At 40.1% G+C, this 23,493-nt stretch overlaps 1 protein-coding gene across 3 annotated transcripts in view; it reads left to right on the top strand.

The window, feature by feature from the left end:
- The window catches only part of LOC124114452 (ankyrin repeat domain-containing protein 26-like), a 792,436-nt gene that overhangs the window by 129,308 nt on the left and 639,635 nt on the right, over positions 1-23,493 (top strand). For all 3 annotated transcript variants that reach the window (XM_046475021.2, XM_046475020.2, XM_046475019.2), the window contains exon 6: positions 10,345-10,539. In XM_046475021.2, the coding sequence (XP_046330977.2) occupies positions 10,345-10,539 (195 nt within the window). The remainder of the gene's footprint in view (positions 1-10,344; positions 10,540-23,493) is intronic.

Raw genomic sequence — 23,493 nt, 5'->3', positions numbered from 1 at the left:
AGGCCACTTTGCTTTGCCATAGCCTTCAACTCTCTGACAAAAACCATTGTGGTTGAATGGTATATGCAAAATTAGACAAATGTCTAATTGGTTGTTTTTCATATATCTAAATACGTATTCTCCCCAACCTATTCCTCTCATTGATGTAATCTCTCTTCCTAGCATAAATAATCTGGTTCCTGACCCTATCAGCACCGTGTTCCTTACATTAACAATAACGACCTTTGACCCCTATCCCGCATACAGAACACGTACAGTTTATGTTTCCGCGCCTGATGTAATAATTGTGTATGCCGCAGTAAATTTCAACACAGCGTCGGTTACATAGAGTCTTCTTACCCATGAGTGTAAATCTGCAATGATTCATGGTTTATACATCTATCATATCATTTGTCTAAATGCAAATCACATCTACACTGGTGAGATATTGATTAGGCTATTTATAGATTAGCTAACTAGGTCATGGGTTTATGTGTAGCCACAGCTGTCACTCTGACTTATGCGTAATTGTATAGCTGACAATTGCAACAGCTGATAATCCCATAATCACAAATGCGACCTCGCGGTTCTTTTGTTCCTCTGACGGTGTATAAAACTGACTCATTGTTGGTCTCGGTATTGGGTCGAGTTTTTTCCCATAAACGAGGAAGTATTTGTGCATGGCAGATTCGACATCCTTAAACGTTTGAATTAAATGTCCTTCCTTAAGCAGTTTTTCATGAATAAAGTCTAATCTCTTCATTCTCTGCCGCATATATTGTGACTGGGCTGCTTGGAGTTGTTCCATTGCTTTGTTATGTCGTTTACGTTCCTCTTCAACTTCTTTAGCGTTTGATTCTCTCATACTAGAAAATAAAAAAATTACTCCCCGAAAAAGCTAGAGCATTAACAATAGCTCCACCGACCATCATTGCAATTGTTGCCATATGTTTAATAATATAAAATATTCAAATGTTTAATTACTTCATTATGTCTTCCGGGATAAGCCTTGTTTGATGAGCATATCCTTCGTTGCCATTGCTAATCCAATATCCAAAATCATCATACCTATATCAAATCCATTAAAATCTAGCTTGGGAGGTGTGGCTTTGGTAATCATTTTAGCCATACGGGCATAGCCAATGGCCAAGCCGGTGACCACCGCTGAATGATACGTCGCGTTTAACTGGAGTAGTCATGCTTCTTATAGCAGTATATGCGGGCTAACCTCTAATTGAACTTGTTGTTGCATTGGGGGTGACGTTTTCTCTTCTCCGGTCTTATAAAAGAACCATACAGCCGCTATACCAGCAACTCCTACTAGTGCCCATGTTTTAATCGGATTAATATTTGAATTATTTATTAATTTCGCTTTCCTCGCCAGTCCTCCCTTTCTTCCTGCGGCTATTTTCAAAGGATTCTTTGTCATTCTGGCTTGTTTTTGTGTTTGTGGTGCATTCACATGTGGTGCAATCTGTGTTTGTGGTGCATTCACTGGTGGTGGTTCCTCATTCACTCGTTGTTCCGCAATCTGTTGTGGTTGTGCAGTTATTTCCTCGTTCACAATCTGTGGTGTCTGTTGAGTCTCCATTATTATTAAGTGGGCACGTATGTTTCAATTGACAGTACCTAGCCGTTATTAAAGCTGTGGTGAACGGAGCTAAGAACATTCCGTATCTATGATAAAACTCACAGCTCACTGAGCTTATAGCGTGTTCGATGAAGGGGTCTTTCTCTAGAGATTCGCATAAATACATGCGATGTTCTGCCGGGATAGGGAGAAAAGTACTAGCTACGACTGTGTACAGTTGTAATATAGAAGACCCTATCGTTTTAGTCATGGTAGCTCCAAGTCTAGACTCGTAACGAGCGTACAGTTTTTTAATCTCTTCGTCGGTCATGTTATCAATTTTTTCGATGGTATAATTTTCTCCCAAATATTGGGAACATTTTCCACCGGCTACCAAAGCCGCGAGTCTTTCTCTATGTTTATCTAAAGATTTATCAACATGTTGATCAGGCTCAGATTCTTTGAGCATTTGTTCGATGAGTTCGTCGCATTCCATAATGTAATACCTAAGGAGATATTTAAGTCTAACATAATATAATATGACATATCCAATACATCCCGTAATGAACTGTTGCGAAAAAATGATGATTTTATGTCATATTAACCGCTAATGTTCAATTTGCTACATCTGCTATAATTTTGCCACATTTTGCTATAATTTGGCTACATTTTTGCTACATTTTGCTTAGCAATTGCATAAGCAGCTGGTTGATCGGTTTTTAATACGAGTTTACAGTGCTTCGTTGCCGCTAATAGTTTTCTGACTTTATCTCGTTCGGGCTTGGTATAAATAACATCATTTTCGCGTAAACATTCCTCGAATGAATCTCATATCTTTGCAATGAAAGAGTGCTACCCATTTGGTCTGCTCTCTCAGATCTTTCAGGACAGAGTTGTATTTTTGAGTAAGTACCCAAACGCTATGTTGAGTATGCCGTCCGGAGAATGCTAAGTACGAAAGCATATCTTTCTTTTTTGTGAGTTCTTTACTCGCGCTGCAGTAGTCTATTACGAAAAGGGTTGATTCTCCTTTGTAGTTTTCATGACATACTCGGAGGCAGTCTTGTAAACGATCGCCCGGATCGACTCTGTGTACCCCGTCGTCATTCATTACCCAATCTCTCGATAGGTATGTTTTATTAACGCTTATAGTCGGGCACAGAATAATAATATGGTCGAAAAGGTCCCTTTCATGACTTTCTAAAATATCTAGAATAAAAGCTGTTTTTCCACAACCCGTTTGCCCGCATATGATAGCGCAGTGTGGTTCTTTAGGTAAAAGATTATCAATAGATTGCTTGCACGAATTGCCCATTCTGTATATTAAGTTGCGCATCCATAATCACGTACAAATATATGTTTAATTTACCAGCCAATTCCTGGAGCTTCATTATCTGTATGGTGACACCCTCGCTAGCATTTTCTATTCTCCTCCCACTGCCGTGTAGTTGGTCATCGTCCGTGGTTCGCATGTCTAGCCATAGCGCGTACTTCGTGGTGAGGTATTCACCCATCGATACACTCCCGAGAGACAGATCTTTCACGACCGCGTTAACTTCCGGGGAACGTTTTATAGAAGGAAGTTTTTTAATCTCATCCCACTGGTGATACGCTAGCATTCCTTGGCTATATAGTTGATTAGGAACGCCCTCGATAGTCAATTCTACTTTTGTAATCTTGGGATTGTAGAACTTCTCGGTATTTCGTTTAAACGCATCGGAGGGGTCCTCGAACAACATTAAAATACCCTTCAACGACCTCGTGGGGACGTTTAGATTGATATTCCACATCGTATCTTTTTTGTCCCTCGTGATCTTTCGATGTCGAAGCACGCGATCGAACAAAATGGCTAAACTTCCGGTATACTGGTTACGAATTTGTCTGGCTAATTCGGGATCTGTTATCATATCGTACTCCAGCGAGATATTGTCAATGGAATAGCTAGCATCTTCACCACCGGTTCTAAATTACTCTACCGTAGTCATTAAAAGTGAGTTTGTATTCTTAATAGTAATGTGTCGAAATGAGTCGAATGGGTTACTGATTTTAAACGCTGGAAAAAAGGATGTAAAGCTTTAAGAGAACTTAGCATACACACTTGGATGGAGAGGAGAAATAACAGTACTCAAGACATCAGATCAGGGACTCGATTTGCCTGATTTAGTTCCCTTTAAAGAGTTGTGCATCCATCTTGATCAGATCAGTACGACGGATAATATTCAACAAGAAAGTCCTTCAACTCTGCTCAGATGTGTTCCAGTTAAAGATGAAAAATACAATAGTGGTAGAACGGAATCTTTCTCAACATTACAATATAAAAAATTAAAGCGGGGTATTATTTCAGACCTCAAAATTTCTATATTAGATGTAAAACACCAACCTGTACATATAGGATACTTAAGTGTAACACTCCATATTATAAATAATGGTTGATTCCATATTTAAGTTATGATATAGTATCATTGTATATTTGATATGTATGTTACACTCCTGGGAATAACAAATGGTCAGTCTATTCAACTGCTTCATACTATCGATAACTCGGATGGACAACTCGAAGTCGCTCTATGCGATGTAACGTATTACCCGCTGTGGACCAATATAAATGCTGCAAAAGATAATAATAGGATATGGTTATTAAATCCATTTGGTACTAGCAAATCCATTACTATACCTGATGGGTATTACAGCGTAAGCTCACTCAATGATGAAATTTTTAAGCCTAATGGAATTAGTATCACACAAAATGAGGCGACTGGGACAGTGAAAATCGACAATGAAGTAACAATTTTTATTGGACCAATCAGCTACACTTGGATTTACACGCTTAATTGGCACAATATACAAGACATCAGATCAGGGGGTTAAATTACCCGATTTAGTTCCCCATAATGAGTTGTGCATCCATCTTGATCAAATAAGCACGACGTATAATATTCAACTAGAAAGTCCTTCAACTCTGCTCAGATCTGTTCCAGTGAAAAATGAAAAATATAATAGCGGTAGAACGGAATCTTTCTCACCATTACAAAATAAAAAATTGAAGCGGAGTATTATTTCAGACCTCAAAATTTCTGTATTAGATGTAAAACATCAACCTGTACATATAGGATACTTAAGTGTAACACTCCATATTAAAAATAATGGTTGATACATCAGGCCCTGGAACGCTCAGACAATGTAATACAATTGCGCTTTCCGATCTCGGAGACACAGAAGGATTCGATAAACTCGGTACCAATGGTAAGTTATACGCTTTACACTTACACGATAATGTATACAAGCGGAAAGAAGTCACATTCACGGTTAATCTAGAAGATTTAAGCGATGTCGATGTTAGTAGACTCCTTAAAAACACTAAGTACAATATTATTCGCAACGACGATAATAAATGGACTATGGTCGAAGCAAACATCGAGTGTCTACTGAATATCGTCATTACCCCACCTTATACGATGATAGGTAGGGGCCATAATTTAACTAAGATAATAAATAGTGGCATCGTACTCGCGGCTTATATCCCATCAAAACGAAAAAGTGTGTTAGTCACCCCCTGCCAGAAAACCCAGGTCATATGTTATATAGTCGTCCGGCCTTAAAAATGTTAGTTTAAATTTGGTTACTGAATTCGATGATATTAAAGTTAACCTGAGTGCAATACCTAATACTTCTACGCCAGGGGTCTGGAAACCGTCATATGCGCCGGACATGTCCGATTGGGAATCTCAAATGTCCGTTTTAAAATATTGCTTACCGGACATTTTAAAAAGTATTGTCCGGACATTCTTAAATTTTGACCGGACATGATCAACAGTTAGGACTGAGCAGTTTCTGTCTGCAGTTGGAACACAATGAAGATTAACTACACTGACAAGCTTTGTTTGTTTTGATTGCTGTAAATACATCGTACCTACATGATAGTCCAATCGGTCAATCACTGTAATAGGCAATAAACTGAGTTGACACTGATTAATCGAGGATTAATTACTGAGAACATCTTGTTAATTTGAGTGAAAGGTGTTTACAACTGTACATTAATACCTTGCATCATCGATGTACCTCATTATCCTCACAATGCTACGATACGAAACCTCAGACAAGAAGCGAAGGCGTGACGACAGCCAGTCGACCGGATCTGCCAAACCCTCAAAGTCTGGACGATCATTTTGTAAGTCGTGGCTAACGACTTTCACTTGGTTGACATACAATGAGGATTTGCAGATTTTATTGTTTTCAGTAGCTAGTCGTATATTGAATCTTGATTGACCGCCATTTTGCTTTCTCGGACGATCGATATCCAATTTTTTTGTGGTCAATAATTAAGTACAGATGAAAAAAGTATTCAAATAACTATTGCTATCAACGATATTTTAGTATTTGTGATTAAATTATCTGTCTTGTTTTTAAAAAAATCTTTAGTTTAAAAAAAACCTTTTCCAATGAGGTCACGTGATAACCAAATATGGGATAATAGTCTCGATCCAAATGTTACAACGCGTACACTTGAGCAGACTCATGAATATAACTCATGAATATTAATTAGACCGTTCACTACGTTAACAGATCGTTATTATAACAGAAACAAACGTATGTTTTCCATGTAAATCTAAAATAATATTATTTGTTATTAATTGTCCGGTGAATTAAACAATTTAAATTGAAACAATTCGTAATTCATCATATTATGAATACGTAAACTTGTAATGTGTGTGAAAAGTTGTACTAAAATACGCTATTTGAAGGGGGCGTGGCCTAAATGCAAATGTCCGATTGGGATTTTAAATTTTCCGGACCCCTGTTCTACGCTTATTATTGAAGTCTTGTTCGGAGATGCACCGGTATATGCCTTCGAAATATTACCAGGTCTATCGATTAAATGGCTCAAGAAACACCAACGTCAACGTTGCAGTATTATTCATATCGGAGCATCGCCCGTTGCAACCCTTGAGGGGGTCCAAATTATTAAAAGTGGTAGTATTTCTCTTACTAAGATATTCTTGCCGTATAATATACATTTGATAAGATTGATGTATACTCTCAAAACATTTAAGCAAGACCAATTAAAGACTATTATATGACCGTAATATACACTATGAGTTTATATCCGGCGCTCGATGAAGCAATTGAAAAGATGGAAACTGTTGATGGATTTCCATACATCAAATAAGCGACATAAAACATCGAATAGAGAAGGATAGGGAGTTGAGACTTGGATTGTATAAAAAGTATCGCAGAGCCGTGTGAATGCTCTGGACGGAGTTGACACTGCGCTTGTAGCAGCTGGCATGGGACTCGGTGTAGCAGGTGTTGGTTTACTATCAACTATAATCGCCGCGCCTATCGTGCTCGGCATGGAAATAGCCGCTGGAGTCTCGGGACTGGCAGGAATACCGATAAAATTCATTTCTTGTAGGTTACAAAAGAAAGCATTAAAACACGATAGTATTCGGATACTAGCCGAAGCAAAGTTGAACAGCATTGAGGATCATATTTCAACAGCAATGGTCGATTGTAAGATATCCGAGGATGAGTTTCGTTTAGTGTTTTCAGAACTCACCAAATACAACGAAATGAAGCAGGAGATTCGATCAAAATCTCATAAGACCAGTGGTATTAGCGAAGACAAGAAAAAAAAGTTCATAGAACAGGGGAGGCAACAAGGGCGTCAATTATTCCGTGCCAAAACCAAAGAACTGGTTGGAGATTAATCGTTTGATCACATTTAGACAAATGCTTACATAAATATATATAATAATGGAGATCGAAAAAGCTATTAAATGGAGAGAATTACCACAAGGTTTTTATTATATCAGTGATGTCAAACCAACCAAATACGGTTATCAATTGTTTCTTATCAATTTCCAAGAAGAGTGTAGTTATATAGTCTGGTCTCCTAGTAAAATGAACGAAGAACTTAATAAAAATGTTGAATATCGCTTTATCAATAAAAATAATGAAGAATATTTTTATTACCATTTTGGCTCATCTGAAGCAATGATTGGCCCCAGGTATTGGTGAGCTAGAGCCAATTTAACTTAATCTCATGACTGTCGTTGAATCGCATAATCATTTTGGCATAAAAAATGCCACCTGTAGTAGTAGTAGTAGTAAATCCGGCTCCAGTGGAAGTGGTCCAGAACCCCTATTACCTATACTACTACAGAGGGCCTATCGATGCGATTTACTTATTGTTTTACATAATTATTTTGATATACTACCACAAATGCGACAGTGATGTGCATGACAATAGTTTTTCACGTTTTAGCATATTGGCCTCCAGGAACTCGAGGTTTGAGAATGATTGATTTCATATGACCAAGGCATATTTACATCGTAAATTGGCTTTGATAAACACTGGCTTTTAATCTAAGCAAGTTTGCAATTAGCTTTTTGTACTTTATCCATAAGAAAAAACACTTTCTTTCTCTTGAGAATTACATCTCGCATGTGATGTCACACTCAGAAATTATTTCATGCATGATTTAAGAACACACAGAACCATCAATGTACTGTCCCTTTAACTCCCATAATAAAGTATATCTAAACAAACCTATTCAAATCCTACTTTATTTCCCCCACCCATAACTATCACTAATCTAACAATTATCCCTCGAAGGACAATAGAAAAGTGATAACTAAAGGTCTTAATACAAGACTCGGGAGTTCACTAGATTGTACCAAATGCTGGATAGAGGATGTCACACAATTCCCTGTTGTTGTTGTTTCTTTAAGTGTTTAAGAGGTCGCCTTCTGCCTTAGCAATTTCGGCTGACCTGGGCCCGCTTGCACAAAACCCTCTTTGCTAAGGACATTCTTAGCAGCTAGGAGGATGCTAAGGGTGCCATTAAAAAATATTTTACACTGGCTTCACAAAGCGCCCTTTAGTGTCATCGTAAGGATAAGATCTTCTATAACTCCCTTAAGCACTAAGGTGGAACTCTTATGCAATGGAGATGCATATTTCCCTGAGATTCCAAACTAGAGTAGTCTCCCTTGCCGCAAGATGCCTGCACACTTGGGTATTAGCTATGCGTTCAAGGGCAGTGGCTTTTCTATTTTGTATTGTCAACAGTTCTTTGTAAAATGTGCTCTGCATTAATTTCTAGCTTCTGCTTTTTCAATTTCAGAAGTTCTTGAGTTCTATAGTGTTAACTATACTTCAGTGAGTTAGTGTGCCAAGTAGGGGGCAAGGGTGGCCCGGTCGTCTAAGGCGCCACGATTCGCTGTGCGGAATTGCGTCCCTTGGCCACGCCAGAAACATATGATTGTGGGTTCAAATCCCGGTTCGCCCCGATTCTGTTTCTAGGTTTGTTAGTACCATACCCGTGCTCGTGGGTTTCACCGAAGTGGTAAACGTCTGAGACCTGCATCACTTCGGGCTTTCCTCCCACATTAAACTGACACGCCATGATATAACTGGAATACTGTTAAAAGCAGCGTTAAACCCAACTCACTAGTGTGCCAAGTTTTATGCATATAAGTCCTAGCACACTGTTTTAGAGTTAAAAGATTCAACAGTGTAAACACACATTTAGGAAACCTGTTGGCCATCTTGGAATTGGCGGCCCTCTTGAATTTGTGCAGATTTCTTAATAGTTGAAAACGTTCTGTAGTTGGGAATATCTTTTTAGAAACATAATATGGCTATTTCACAACAACACATAGTTGTGTTTTTTATCAAAACATTGAACCTCATCAGAAATATGGAAGATAAATTGATAATTGGTGGCCATATTGGATTATGTAAATTAGCCATATTTCCCAAACTAGGATTGCTTGGGACTTTTAGTATGTTGTTTTCAGGAACTTGTAGAAAAATGCATTTTGGTGAAATAAATTCTGTTGCAATTTGTTCCAAGTTTAGTGAAAAAATGGCCTAGAATGCCTGGACTACAGGTAGGTTTTTCAATATCTCGAAACTTGTTATGTGAAGACCAGGTGCTGTGCCTTTTCTATGTTGTATTGCATCATCAAACTCTTGACAGTAAATGGTATATTGTATACCAGAAGCTTGCTTTGCGGCTGTTTTAATATCTTAAGCATTAGCATTTTTTCCTGTACAATTCCCTACCCAGAGAAGGCTTTTGTAGCTGACACATGGACCATGTGACAGGGAAACAGACACAACCAATGACCATGCTCCTTACATCTCAGCCCTCTCAAACATGGCTGCCGCCTAGCCGAGCATGCACACAGCGTGACATCCTCACCTCTACGCCCGAATGAGTATAAGCTTCCACAATAAATGACTACAGAGATTGATACTACATCATGCGGTTGCCCAACCAAATCCCTGTAAACTAACCCACCCTCTATTTATCTAATTATATCAATTTACCCCCAGATCCTGAGTACGCCACACAAGAAACAAAACAAAAGGACTCTTCAGTTAGCTTTTTCTTGAATTTCTAAGCTTCCAGTTTTAAATAAGAGTTATCTAATCTACATTTAGACTTCCTCAAAACATTTCAAAACACAGTAGACTTATCTTTGAATAAGACAACAATAGGATTAAGGATAGGTTCATGATGCATCAATATGTTTCTGGTGGGGAAGCTTTTGGACAGTTTAAACTTCCCTAGGATAAAAGTAATTGTTCTGTTTCGCAAAGCAATAATTATGTTGTTACTGTGGCTTGAGTTTTCATTTTGGACAACCAGGGCCAGCTATATACCTGGCAGTGTTCAGGGAGTCAGACCATCACAGTGATGTCATTCAAAATTAAGCACAAATCTGAGAAGAATTGTGATGTATTTACGTATATTTTAAATAGAAAGTGTCTATAACTGTTGTAGGTTGGACAGCTGATGACTGTGCAGTCATACAAGGTCACCATGCCTGTTCCCAGCTGATATCTGACCACAATCTCAGACAAAACATGGCAAACAGAACTCCTTCAAGCACCCCAAGATCCTCTCTACCTCCTAGTTTAGCAGCCACACCAAGGGACAAAAGCCTTGAGCTTGGGGTACCAGCCATGGATGCTACAGGTTTGTTAGCTATTACACAACATTTAGAAATACTGCGAAACTATCTTGTGTTGTATTAGCTCAAATGGTAATAAATTTCTTGTTCTAACAAGGATAAATTTGAAGTGACTTTCGATTACTGTATTTGTTTTGTATGTCTCAATGTGTAAACAATATATTCAATATTATTGGGTGCGATTTTCTCGAATGATAACCTGAAAATAGCAGTCCCATTGTCATATGTTTTGCTCCTGTGCACCGGTGATTCAGTAAATATAAAACATCAATGCCAGAGAAGAACCAGTCTTGATTATTGTCTGAAACATATTCCATTGGGTGTGAAAGGCAAAATAGCAAAAGAGATTGAGGCTGTAGTGACACATTGTTCTTTATGTCAAGTGGACAGACTAAAAATACATGAACTTCGGGTGTAACATTATAACACTTTTGCAATATGTCAAAGATAGGTGATTGTGAACAATTCAGTGAAGGCGTCAGGCCTTGCTGGATTTCCAGCACTGGATCCAATTTATCTACTCTGACACCCAAAAGAAGATGCCTTCGGGTATCTCAATGTTGTCTGCTCCGGCGTGTCGATGATGGCTGCATCTTCAAGGTTATCCTGTGCTGACCACTGTGCAGGACCAGTTACCTGGTTTCCCGCTCATGTATGTGCAGCCTTCATGCTGTCAGTGTGTCAGCTATAGATGACACGTTTGTATCCAGCACCTGTGGCTGTATATCAGCTGACAGCACCTACACCTCCGGCAACTTACGTTCCGCCAGTGCCTCCATCAACTCCAGCACCTCCATCAACTCCAGCGTCTGCGACTCATCTAGTGCCTGTGATCCTGCGACATCTGCCGTGCAGCTGACTTCTGTGGTATTTTCTACACCCTCTATGTTGACAGCTACGCCCTTATTAGGTTTGGATGCGTCACCAGTGTCTCTTCTCGATGTAAGCACCGCTCTCCTGTGCGTCGTAAGGTTCCATGGCTGAAGGTTTTGACTCTTCTGATGAATGGGACACTCATCTCAGCTTGGCCCAGATGTCGGATTGGATGTCGGACCGTCTGATTGTGGAAGTACCATCCCCGGCCTCGGAGTTGACAATTGGGCCACAATTTGGTCCCACCCTACATCTATACCACCTGATCCCTAGCTTAGGGACATTGTCACGGAATTTCTCCAGATTAACCCTCTTCCTGGCCTTCAAGGCAACAAGGTCCTACTCACACCTTTGAAGTTGCTGACCAGGCGCACACCTTTGATGAGGACCTCCGGAGGATGTGCCGGCTCGTCCAAGCCAACTACAATTAAGACCCCAGATACTTGACTCACCAAGATCAGGCGCACACTTAAACCCTTGTCGTTTCTTTTTGTGGCCGAGGAAGAGGTCAGGGCTCTGATCAGTCCTGCCATCGCAAATCCCAAGACATGATCGGGGATAAGAGGGGAAAGCAATGAACCATCAAGACATTCAAGACAAGGGGTAGGCTGGCTCCCAATCATGATTGTCCGATGGTGCCAATCGTCGACATACCTGTAGATGGGAGGCTGGGCCTCTTCTGGCAGAGATGGATCAGTTTGAGGCCTGCACAACCAAGGGACAACAATCACTTCCTGCTTCGTTTCGTTTCCGGTTCTTTCATCTGGTGGATCATCTTTCTCTATTTTAGTCCAACGCATCCCCGGACCCCCGGACCCCCGGAACATGTTGGTGGATGCTTTGTCCAGGCCAGACATGGTACCTCCCAAGGAGTGGAAACCTCATCCAGAGGCGTTTCAACTGGTGCATCAGCGGTTCGTTCAGGCCAACATCGACCTCTTCGCCACGCTTCAAAACTACCAGCTGAGGAGGTATATATCTCCGATCCCAGATCAGCAGGCTTGGGTGGTAGACGCATTCAGCATCCCACTGGAAGTACAAGGAGCATACACTTTGCCACATCCTGTACTTCCAGAGTGATACAAAAAGCCTCATTTTGATTTTGGTCGCACTCTGGTGGCCGGCAAAGAGGTGGTTCGTAGACCTAAGAAGTTTTGCAGAAAACACCTGTTTCATCTCAAGAGAGCCCAAGGCACGAAAGGCTATTGATACCAGGCAGCTAAGGCCATTGCGTTGGCACACCATCCCTCTTCCCGAAACCTTATATGATGAAAAGTGGCAGTCTTTCGAAACTTTCTGTAAAAAGAAGAATCAGGATCTCACTGCAGTGTCGTCTCAGTACCTCGTATGTTTGCGTACCAAATGACCCCTGAAGGGCAGCACCATTACAACATACTTAATTGCCCATTATTCAGTGTTCCAGAGGATCGTAAGATGACTAAAGCTTGAGGATCAGAAGGCCAAATGTTGACACCCCTGCTTAGGATTTGAATTTGGTACTTCAGGGGTTGCGTGGGTCTCTGTTCAAATCTCTCCAAGCAACATCCTTTTTTCATCTCACCAGCAGCAAGGGTTAGCGAGTTACATGCACTCTATGACCTGTGTACACTTTGAGGGTGGTACGCACTGAGCAGTTCACCTTAGGCTGTGTTGCGATTTTATAGCTAAGAACCAGATATCGAGACAGTCTGACCCATCCTTCACCAATCCAGCTATCTCCAGGAGGATGGGTGTTCAAGAGGAAGAACTCCTGTGCCCTGTGTGTGCACTAAAAAAATTCTTTCGCCGTTCCAAGAGTCTACGCGGCGCTTGGAAATGTTGTTTATTCCTGTCTCCCAGACATCTGCGACTGAAGTCAGATGTAACACCATAATTCTTGCGAATCCTCTACCTCTTTTAAATCTTTGCCATAACTCCTGTATTTTCAGATTTTTAACTTATGTTTCTAGGTTAGTCAGCACCATACCCGTGCTCGTGGGTTTCACCGAAGTGGTAAACATCTAAGACCTGCATCACTTCGGGCTTTCCTCCCACATTAAGCTGACACGCCGCGATATAACTGGAATACTATTAAAAGCCGTGTTAACCCCAACTCACTCACTCACACAGATTTTTAACAGACGTCCTCTTCACTGTCAATCACACACAATAGTTGTAACCTATATATCACTACAGCAAGCAAAACTATGACATGCGTAATGGCATGAATCTCACTTCTTTCCTGTGTGTTTTAGAGTCAACACCTATTGTTACCTATTATAATGATCAAGCACTTGGTAGTAGTCACATTAGTCTAAGATTGTTCTAATAGTTTTCTATAAAACAGACACATTAAGTCAATATCAATAGCTGCTAATTGTAGTGACAATCGTATTCGTGTAAGTATAAGCTGGTGTGAGGTGTTTTTGTGTGGTCATAATGGAGTCTCCCTTTGCTCCTGGTTGCAAGAAGTGTGGTCATTTTATGATCACGGGAGATCCTCATAGCAGCTGCTGGAAGTGCAGAGAGGCTGTATATACAGATGAGGCAAGATGCGACCAGTGCTCAAATCTATCCAACAAAGCCTTCACCAAGTTAGCTGAAGCTTTAACTGAAGCTAGAAGGCGGGAAGCAGCTAAGAAGAAAGTCATTGCGACAATTGACACTGAAGTAGCCTCTGACTCTATCCCTGCTCCAGCGAAAGAATCATCTCCTGCCTTCTCTATGAACTTGATTCACCAATTCTTCAAACAACAGCAGGAGATGATGGAGGCGATGTCTAAGTCACGCTTCTCAGCTATAAACCAAGATATGGAGATTATAAAGAAGAGGCAAACAGTATTGGCTTAGAAGAGTCCTCTGGCCAAGAAGCCGCAAGGGGGACAGCCATCTGTTTATGCCACTGCCACAGACGGGTAGAAGCTTTCAAGCTTTACTCTACCATGATACACGGGCATCTAGATCTCCACTTGGGTCCCGTCAGGGCACCACAAGGTCATACTCCCCAGCTAAGACCGCAAGGACTCCACAGTAACCCAGCCGACTGACAAGACACTATATGGTCACCGCACGGACTCCACGGTAACCCGATGATTACCATACAGGCTCCGTTATACATGGGCAGTCATCACAAACCACACGGACCTTACTCATAACAGAATCCAGACACCAGCGGATGATGAACGGCACAGGGAACATGTTGAGTGTATGGACTATTACGAACATCCACCCCTCTCAGGAGCTACCCACAGTCATTTGGAGGCGAAATAGGACCTAAATGAGGATCAGTCTGATGTTTCACCCTTGCAGGATTATACAGAGGGATAAACCTTTGTGGAACTCATTCAGTTATATCATCTTATGCCTGTACTCCAACCTCCTATGACAGAAAAATCACCGCCTAAGATGCCTGAATATGGAGGATGCTCATGCTCCTACATCATCTCATAACATCCACCAGACATTGCTGTGGCCAAGTTATACAGGCAAGGTGGTAGACCAGGTGTCTGAAAAACTACTCAAGCTCAGACATGATGACCGGCTACCCTTACCTTCATTGAAGCAGAAGTTGAAAAGAGGTCATGACTCTCCACTTCCGGATCATCAAGTTTTGGACAAAGATTTTACGAAACTAGTACGCAACCCTAGTGCTAATGTCACGTTACCTGCTTCACAGATCAAGGACCTGTCCAAGACGTCCAGGCATTCAATGGACATTGACGCTTATATCAACTGGTTTGTCACCGGAATCGGGCACATCATTCCGTTGCAGACATCATATGAAGGCATACCTGGAGAGACTCCTATGACTGTAAGGACGGATTAAGTCGGACTTATCCACAGCCTGCTAGACACTATAGTCAGAATGCATGGATGTTTTCACAGCTACTCTGGGTTCAGCATCAACAACTACTAGCACAAATAAGCTCAAGAGTTGTTTCCAACCATACCAAGAAGATGATAATGTCACAGCCAATATCTGCTCCCAAGACTTTCAACGGCAAATTGGATCATGTCATACGACGAAAATTGGAAGTAGATTACGCCATACCGCTGGATTCTAGAGGTCATGGCTCACGGATACAAACTGCATTTCAAGAAATGTCCACAATGTCAACTCAGCAGGTCTCTAAGGTGGTGGATGTCTCTTCTAGGCAACCTAACGTCAAAACAGGATATGACCTTCAGAGGAAGGTGGATGTTACGTCCTCTACAGACATTTATCAACGCACTACGATCCCACCCCCTAGAGTTCAAGACTCAGTTACCTCCCAACTTATTACAGGACCTGCAGTAGTGGACTCACAGAGAGCATGTGATGAACCGCATTCCACCGATGCCCAAACACAATCTATTCACAGACGTGTCAGATTCGGGATGGGGAGCCCATATAGACAATCTCATGGTACAGGGATCTTGGAGCACCGGAGAGAGGATACTTCATATCAACTGCAAGGAAATGAAGGCCATCTATTATGCCATCCTGGCATGGAAGATACATCTCTCCAAATCATCCATCCTCATAGCCACGGACAACACCACAGTACTGGGATACATCCAGAATAAAGGAGGAACCAGATCCAGCTCTCTGATAATGGAGACGACATAATTGTTTGCCTTGACAGACTCCATCAGTTGCTGGATGGAAACAAGACATATTCCTGGGAAGCTGAACATCCTTGCCGACAGCCTTTCCCAAAACCTTTCCCGCAAGGGGAGAATAGTGGCAACAGAATGGACCTTACGTCCCCAGATCTTTGCTTGGATAACCACGTTATGGGACACACCGCACTTAGATCTCTTTGCCATCTGCCAAGACCATCAACTTCCGATTTATGTCAGTCCGGTTCCCGACCCAAGGGCTCGCCAGATCGATGCACCATCGTTTGATTGGATGGGTTTATTTGCATACGCATTCCCACCATGATCTCTCCTAGAAAAGGTCATCCACAAGGTGGAGGAGACGGATTGAATGATAATCTTGATAGCACCAATCTGGCCCAGCAGAGCGTGGTTCCACAGATTATTAAGTCTTCTAATGGAAGAACCTCTACAGTTACCTCTCGGTCGAGATCTGTTATGACAGCTCAAGTCCAGCATTTTCACAACAACATGCCCAGCCTACATCGAACCGCCTGGAAGTTATCATGCAAAGGATGCAGACATGCGGTTACTCTGAGCTTCTTCACACTGTACTTTAACATGACAGACTCTCAATTGGAAACCATCCCAATCTAAACAGACTTTTATGATACTGAGATACTTCCTACTAGAAGATGTTCGCAAACCTCATATCTTCCCTAAGTGGAATCTATCTGTTGTGTTATCGGCAATTTAAACGGAACCTTACGAGGCCATGGCTAAGGCCACATTACTCCAAAAATCCAGAAAATCATCCTTCCTCCTAGCCATGGCAACAGCAGAAGGAGTTTCAGAACTCCATGCTATGGACTATTCTAGTCTCACCAATGATCAACATTGGACCTGAATTACTCTAAGATCGCTCCCAGATTTTGTAGCCAAAAATCAATCTATCACCATGGGACCGTTGGGCCACAGACACTATACCATTCCTGGGGGCGGTCGGGTAGCTTAGTGGTTAAAGCGTTCGCTCGTCAAAGCCAAAGACCCAGGTTCGATTCCCAACATGGGTACAAAGTGTGAAGCCCATTTCTGGTGTCCCCCGCCGTGATATTGCTGGAATATTGCTAAAAGCGGCATAAAACCATACTCACTCACTCACTCACTCACTCACTATACCATTCCTGCCTTGGGGAGACCAGTGTATATCCCAGACAGACTTTTATGTCCCATCAGAGTTCTAAAGTTCTATCTCTCGGCTACAGACCCACAGAGATGCCATGGAAGGAGACTATTCTGTCATGCAAATCTCATTCCAACAAGGACATCAGCAAGGCTACGACAGCGGAGTATCAACTTCCTCCAGTGACCGCAAGTGACGTCAGCACCGGTATTAGTGTCACAAATCCAAATTTAACAAGAAATGACGTCATTGGGTAGAAATAGACCAAAAATGACATCATTATTACTAACAAGATCAGCAAATATAAGGTAATTTGAGTGAAGGTATCACATATTTGACTATTGTTAACTATTGTTCGATATCTCTATGGTTACGCGCCATCATCCTTCAGGCAAGCAAGATCGCCAACCTTGATTCCCCCAAGAGAGCGAACAACCCTCACGTGATCAGGGCGGTCGCCTCTGCCATGTAACTGTCTTCGCTAGCCATTATCTGAGAGATGTGGCACTAGAAGATGTCAAAAGTTGTGCGCAGTTTTGTCCCTCTGGTTACCAAACGCCGAACTCCTCTTGCCTGGACCCAGACTTTGCCAATGGGTGCTGTGTTTACAGACCCGTTAGGGGGCTTTATCAAGCTTTGGCTCGGTAATTCAGTTTCTAGAATTCAGCACATGCTTAGCTCTCTTACTGTTTTTTACCTGGACGTCCTCAACTCGTTTTCTTTCCATGGACAAGATTGAGCAAGTATTACCAAACTGCATTGATGACATGCTATACGGTTTCATCAACATTTTTTTGTGTTTTGAGGATTTATCCAAATTGAGGCATTACACCTGAAGGTATGCCCTCCGCCGTAATGTCTGAAGCAGATGCGTTAAGGAGTAATGCAGGATAAGGTAAAAAAAATTAGTACAATATAAATTATTTTAATTTTATTTTTTTTATACTCATCCTGCAAAACACCTGTGAAAGCTGTATTGGGTCAGGCTTCAGACTTGACTAGGACAACTTTTCATTTCTTCAGGCAAGACCATCGCACAGGAGTAATGCCGGATAAGTATACCAATGTAAAAGAAATATTTAGATTTTACTAATATTATTGTTACTTGATATGTGACCCGTGAAGATCGGGGGTAGAATAGGCCTTCAACAACTCAAGCTTGCCGTAAAAGGCGACTGTGCTTGTCGTAAAAGACAACTAACGGGATCGGGTGGTCATGCTCGCTGACTTGGTTGTTGCATGTCATCGATCCCAATTGGATCGATGCTCATGATTTCAATCACTGGATTGTCTGGTTCAGACTCGATTTTTTTTTTTTTACAGACCGCCTTAATATAGCTTGAATATTGCTGAGTGTGGCGTTAAACAACAAACCAACCAACTTGATATGTCTGCATGTCAGTGTCTCTCCATCTCGTATGTCCAGATATCTTGAAGTAACAACACAGTTCCACTAGCTTCGAGGTAACAGGGTCATTTATTTAAGAAGCATATTTATATACTGTAAATATTGAAACTAATGAATCTCCAAATAAATACTAATGCTGACCCTGAACCAAAAATGCGACTCAATAACAGTGCTAATATTGTGCTACAAGGAAACTGGGTCAGCGTTTCCCCAATAGTGATATGCTATTGGCCTGTTCCCGACCCTCGTGACATGGATATGGGTTAACGTTTCCATCATGGCGATATGCTGTAGGCCTGTCACCGAACCTCTCGACAGACAGACCTACTTCAGAAATGGGTCAATTTGTCACCACAGCGAGTTGCTGTATTGGGAAAAAGGTCCGATAGAGCAAGACTGATACCCGACCCATTGCTTCAGAGCTGTAGCAGGCGAGGAGTGCAAGCCGTTTCGGGCAGGCAAACCATTCAAGGAAATGATGTGGTTCCCTGTTTTGATTGTTGCCGAATAACATAAACATGTTTAATGTAATAATTTACAGTTAGGAATGTTTTTAAAAGTATTTTCACAATTTCGTGTGTACGCATATCATTATACACATGTGAGACAAAGGTTGTTTTTGTAAGTTAGGTTACATATTTTCGATGATTACTCATCCCCATGATCCATGCCCCCATGCAATTTTCTCAAACTCATAATACATAAGGCAAGGCACCTGGCACTGTGCATTGAGCCATACTTTTGTAAGTAACAGTAGTTTTCAATCTATGAAATCTCAATGATATATACATCAAATGTAGATACTGTGGTATCATTGTACAGCATGTGATTCTGTCTACTGGGAGATGTCTTTAGTTCTGACATCTTAAACAATGGTAATTGACACACCTGTGCCAAATATGGGCATGCAATTTCCAGTTTCTTGCTTGACAATTCAATTTGCTGTTTCATCGCCTACTGACAGGTATTTTCCTGTAAAAAATATGCCAATGAAAAATAGGTGGCCTTATTTTGTTAACTCAACAGAATGCCACTGTGGTCTAGAGGTAGAGCATCCAACCAGAGAGCGGAAGGTTAGGGGTGCAATCCCCAGGCCTTGTCATACCAAAAGAAATTACCCTCGGCTTTAAGGGGCTATACAGTGCTTAAGGTGGGGTATTCATGTTGTGACGGGGTATAAACTGTGGCACGGTATCTCAGTGGGCAAGCACTATATGTCGGCATCAGTCTGGACCAGTGCATGCATGTGCACCATCATCACAAATCCTTTGATTCTGTTGTGGCTTTAATCTTATAGGTCACTGTTACTGCTTGAAGGATTGAAGCTTTAAGAACATTTGTTTCAATCATTAAAGCTATTAACATCTTAATCAATGTTAAGTCAGATGCACTGTCAAAGTCCTTCAATCAGCAAGAGATGTGTTTGTCGTAGGGTGATTCATTGTCTTCAGTGTATGACATAATCTTCAACAATTTTAGCTCCGAAGGATATCAGGCCAGCACAAGTTACATCAAATTGTTTTATTCATTGCAAACTGAAAGGCCATAGGCCCATAGTTCAACGTATTTACAAGGTATGGGTGTTTCTTCTAACTAACAATGCACGATGTGTGTACAATGCAATATTTTGTAATAAAGTAATATTTGAAGTTGACATGAGTATGCAAAACAAATTAATATTTGGGTAAGTTATAAACTTCTTTGGAATATATTTGTTTCTTAATTGACGATAGAGTTTACACACAAGCATAAAATGATACTCATTTTCTACAACATTAAGGTTACAAGATGTACAGATATTGTTACACTTTTTAAATATACCTTTACAGATCTTTAAATCATAATATCCTGCTCTGAACTGCGCTAGCGATACTCAATTTTTTTGTTGTTATAACAGATATTAGATATTCTTCGAGTATAAATTGTTGTTTGAAGAGAGAATACATATGTACATTTGCTATTTCTTAGTTTTTCTATCCACATTTGCTGAAAACAATCTTTAGCTCTTTGGAGTAATAATGACATAAACATCTTGACATTTCCAACACCCTGATCCATCCATGCGTATCCAAGGCCTAAACTGAAAAGGGTGATTTTGATATTTGTTGCCCAATTATTTTTATTGCGTGAGTGACTGGCATTTTGATCCAGATGGAACACCATGTTATAGGCTTTTACTGGATATCGCGTGGATGGAAGAGTCATTAGTTTTAACCAATAATTTATACAGCGCTTAAGCGAAAATATATACAATGGATATCTGCCACATTCCCCAAGTACGATACCATTTGGGGTGGAGCATCGAACCCCAATTACACGTTTACACGCATAAAGATGAACTATTTCTATACACTCATATTTTCTATAACCCCATATTTCTGATCCATAAAGTAAAATTAGCATTATCTTTGTATCAAAAATTTGAAAGTATAAATTACAGGATAGATTATCATATTTTAACAAACTTTGTAGGATTGACATCAACACTTTCTTAGCTTTAACCGATGTAGATTCTAGATATTTATTCCAACTCAAAGTCCTAGTAAACAATATTCTAAGGTAAGTATAAGATGAAACTACCTCTATATGTGCATCTTTGTATATCCATTTCTCTAATTTTGATAATTTCCCACCGCTTTTAAAAACAAGAACTTTAGTTTTATTTAGATTGACGGACAGTGATGACCAATTACCGAATCAGAAAAAAGGACAACATTGTCAGCAAAAAGTAAAAGGAATATTTCTATTAGATTTGGATGCCATTTTTAGATTTTGAGTTAATTTCAAGAACCAGTTCATTTATAAAGAAAGAGAACAAGATTGGGCTTAAAACACAACCCTGACGTACTCCCAAAGGGCAATCAAACATACTTGTAAGGTTATTGCCATTGGTTCGTACACAAGCTTTAACTGATTCATAAATGGCTTTTAATGATTTTTCCATCTTTGATGCCCACCCATGTTTACCAAATAAGTGCCAGAGTTTTTTTCTTTGAACGGAATCAAATGCCTTAGCGAAATCAACAAAACATGCACATAATTTACCTCTCATTTTTGAGAGATATTTTGTAATTAAAACTTGTAAAATGAAAACATTGTCCATTGTGGAATATCCAGCTCTAAATCCTGCCTGTTCTTCATAAATGTTTCCCATTGCATCTGACCAAAACGTTAATCTGCCATTAAGAATCATGGTATATAATTTTCCCAAACAACTCAGTACAGATATTCCCCGATAGTTATTAACATTATTTTTATCACCCTTTTTATGCAATGGAACAATGATTGCTTTTGACCATTCTGAAGGAAAAACACCTTTATCATATATAGAATTGAACAATACAAGTAAATATGGAACAAGGATATTATCTGAGCATTGAAACATTTCACTAATTACAAAATCTGTTCCAGCTGCTTTATTACATTTCAACTTCCGAATATTCTCTTGTATTTCCTCACTGCTGATAGGGGCATTAAATATATCATCAGTGACAGACTTAACCCAATTACTACCAGTATATTCATTCGATAGTATACTTTCCGTATTCAAGGTGGGTGTATCTTCTTCATGAAAAGTAGATATGTCTGGCTCTGCAATACTGAACAGGTCTTTAAAATACTCGTACCAAGTCTCTGTGTTTATATTATTTTTATCCTTACTTGTACCTGATAAAGCTTGAACTTTGTGCCAAAATGTTTTGGAATCCTTCATTGAATCTATCAATTCAGATCGACGTTTAATCTCGAAAGAACTTTTAGCATTCCTACATACAGCTTTATACTTATTTCTTGCAGCAAGATAGTGCTGAAGAGACACTTTGTCTTTATATTTACGAAATACATTGAGATAATGACATCTCTGTTTTTTAAAACATTCACATTTAGCATTATACTAATCTTTAAAACCTGAAAATGGTCGTACACAATTGATCGCAATAAGATATCTCTGTTAAATTTAATCCCGTAATCAATGTCTGTTAAGGCTATGTGTACCGCATTCTCCAATTCTTCATTGAGAGATGCTAACATTTCAATGAATATATACCTCTTATCCTCACTCCATGAATACTTAGTACCACTGATGATTTGGTCATCTGAACGTACCTTTGTTGTAGTCTCTGATAAATCAATATTTGTAGATAGATTAAATGCTATAGGGAGATGTTCTGATTCACTTCTTGAAATAATTTTTAAAGACAGAACTTTCTCAAATAACCAGCATGATCCAATGACATAATCAATTACACTGCATCCATTATGTCCAACAAATGTATAATCACCTTCTTCTTTGTCAGTATCACATCGACCATTTAGAATGTGCAAATTCAATAATTGACACATCAATTACAGATTTTCCAAATTTGTTAGTTTGCAGGTTTAGAGGAGAACCTAGGTCTGTAGAAACCATCTGATACTAGTTCCTTTATTAAATCATCATCATCTGTTAAATGTCTGAAAATATCATCAGTATAATCATCAAGTCGTCCAGTTCTAGCATTTAAGTCGCCACAAAGTATGGTTTCAACAGGTGACAAGTTAGCTGTAAAATCAATATAAGAGTCTAAGAGGAGGTTAATTCCATTTTTCGAATGCTTATCGTCATACCATCTTGATCCTTCTGGCTGAACATATGCATAGATACACAATATATGTTTTTCACATGAAAACAAATTATTGTCAAAGGGCGTAAAAATAGCATTTTCAAAGTACCGGACACATTTGATATATTTTGAAATGTTATCTCTTATAAACACTATTATACCTCCCGAGGCACGTCCAAACTGTGACAGCTTAATACCGGGTAAATGAAAGCATTTATATCCTGGAAGGCAAAAATCAGTATTATCTTTTTCATGTGACCAAGTTTCTGATAAGTGGATGATGTCGAAATCGCTGATGAAGTTAATAGACTCCTCATCTTTCATTTTATTGTGC

This window comes from Haliotis rufescens, unplaced genomic scaffold, assembly GCF_023055435.1.
Source record: "Haliotis rufescens isolate VD_foot unplaced genomic scaffold, xgHalRufe1.0.p SCAF_22, whole genome shotgun sequence".
NCBI classification, from domain to species: Eukaryota; Metazoa; Mollusca; class Gastropoda; order Lepetellida; family Haliotidae; genus Haliotis; species Haliotis rufescens.
This window is presented reverse-complemented; position numbering and strand designations above follow the sequence as displayed.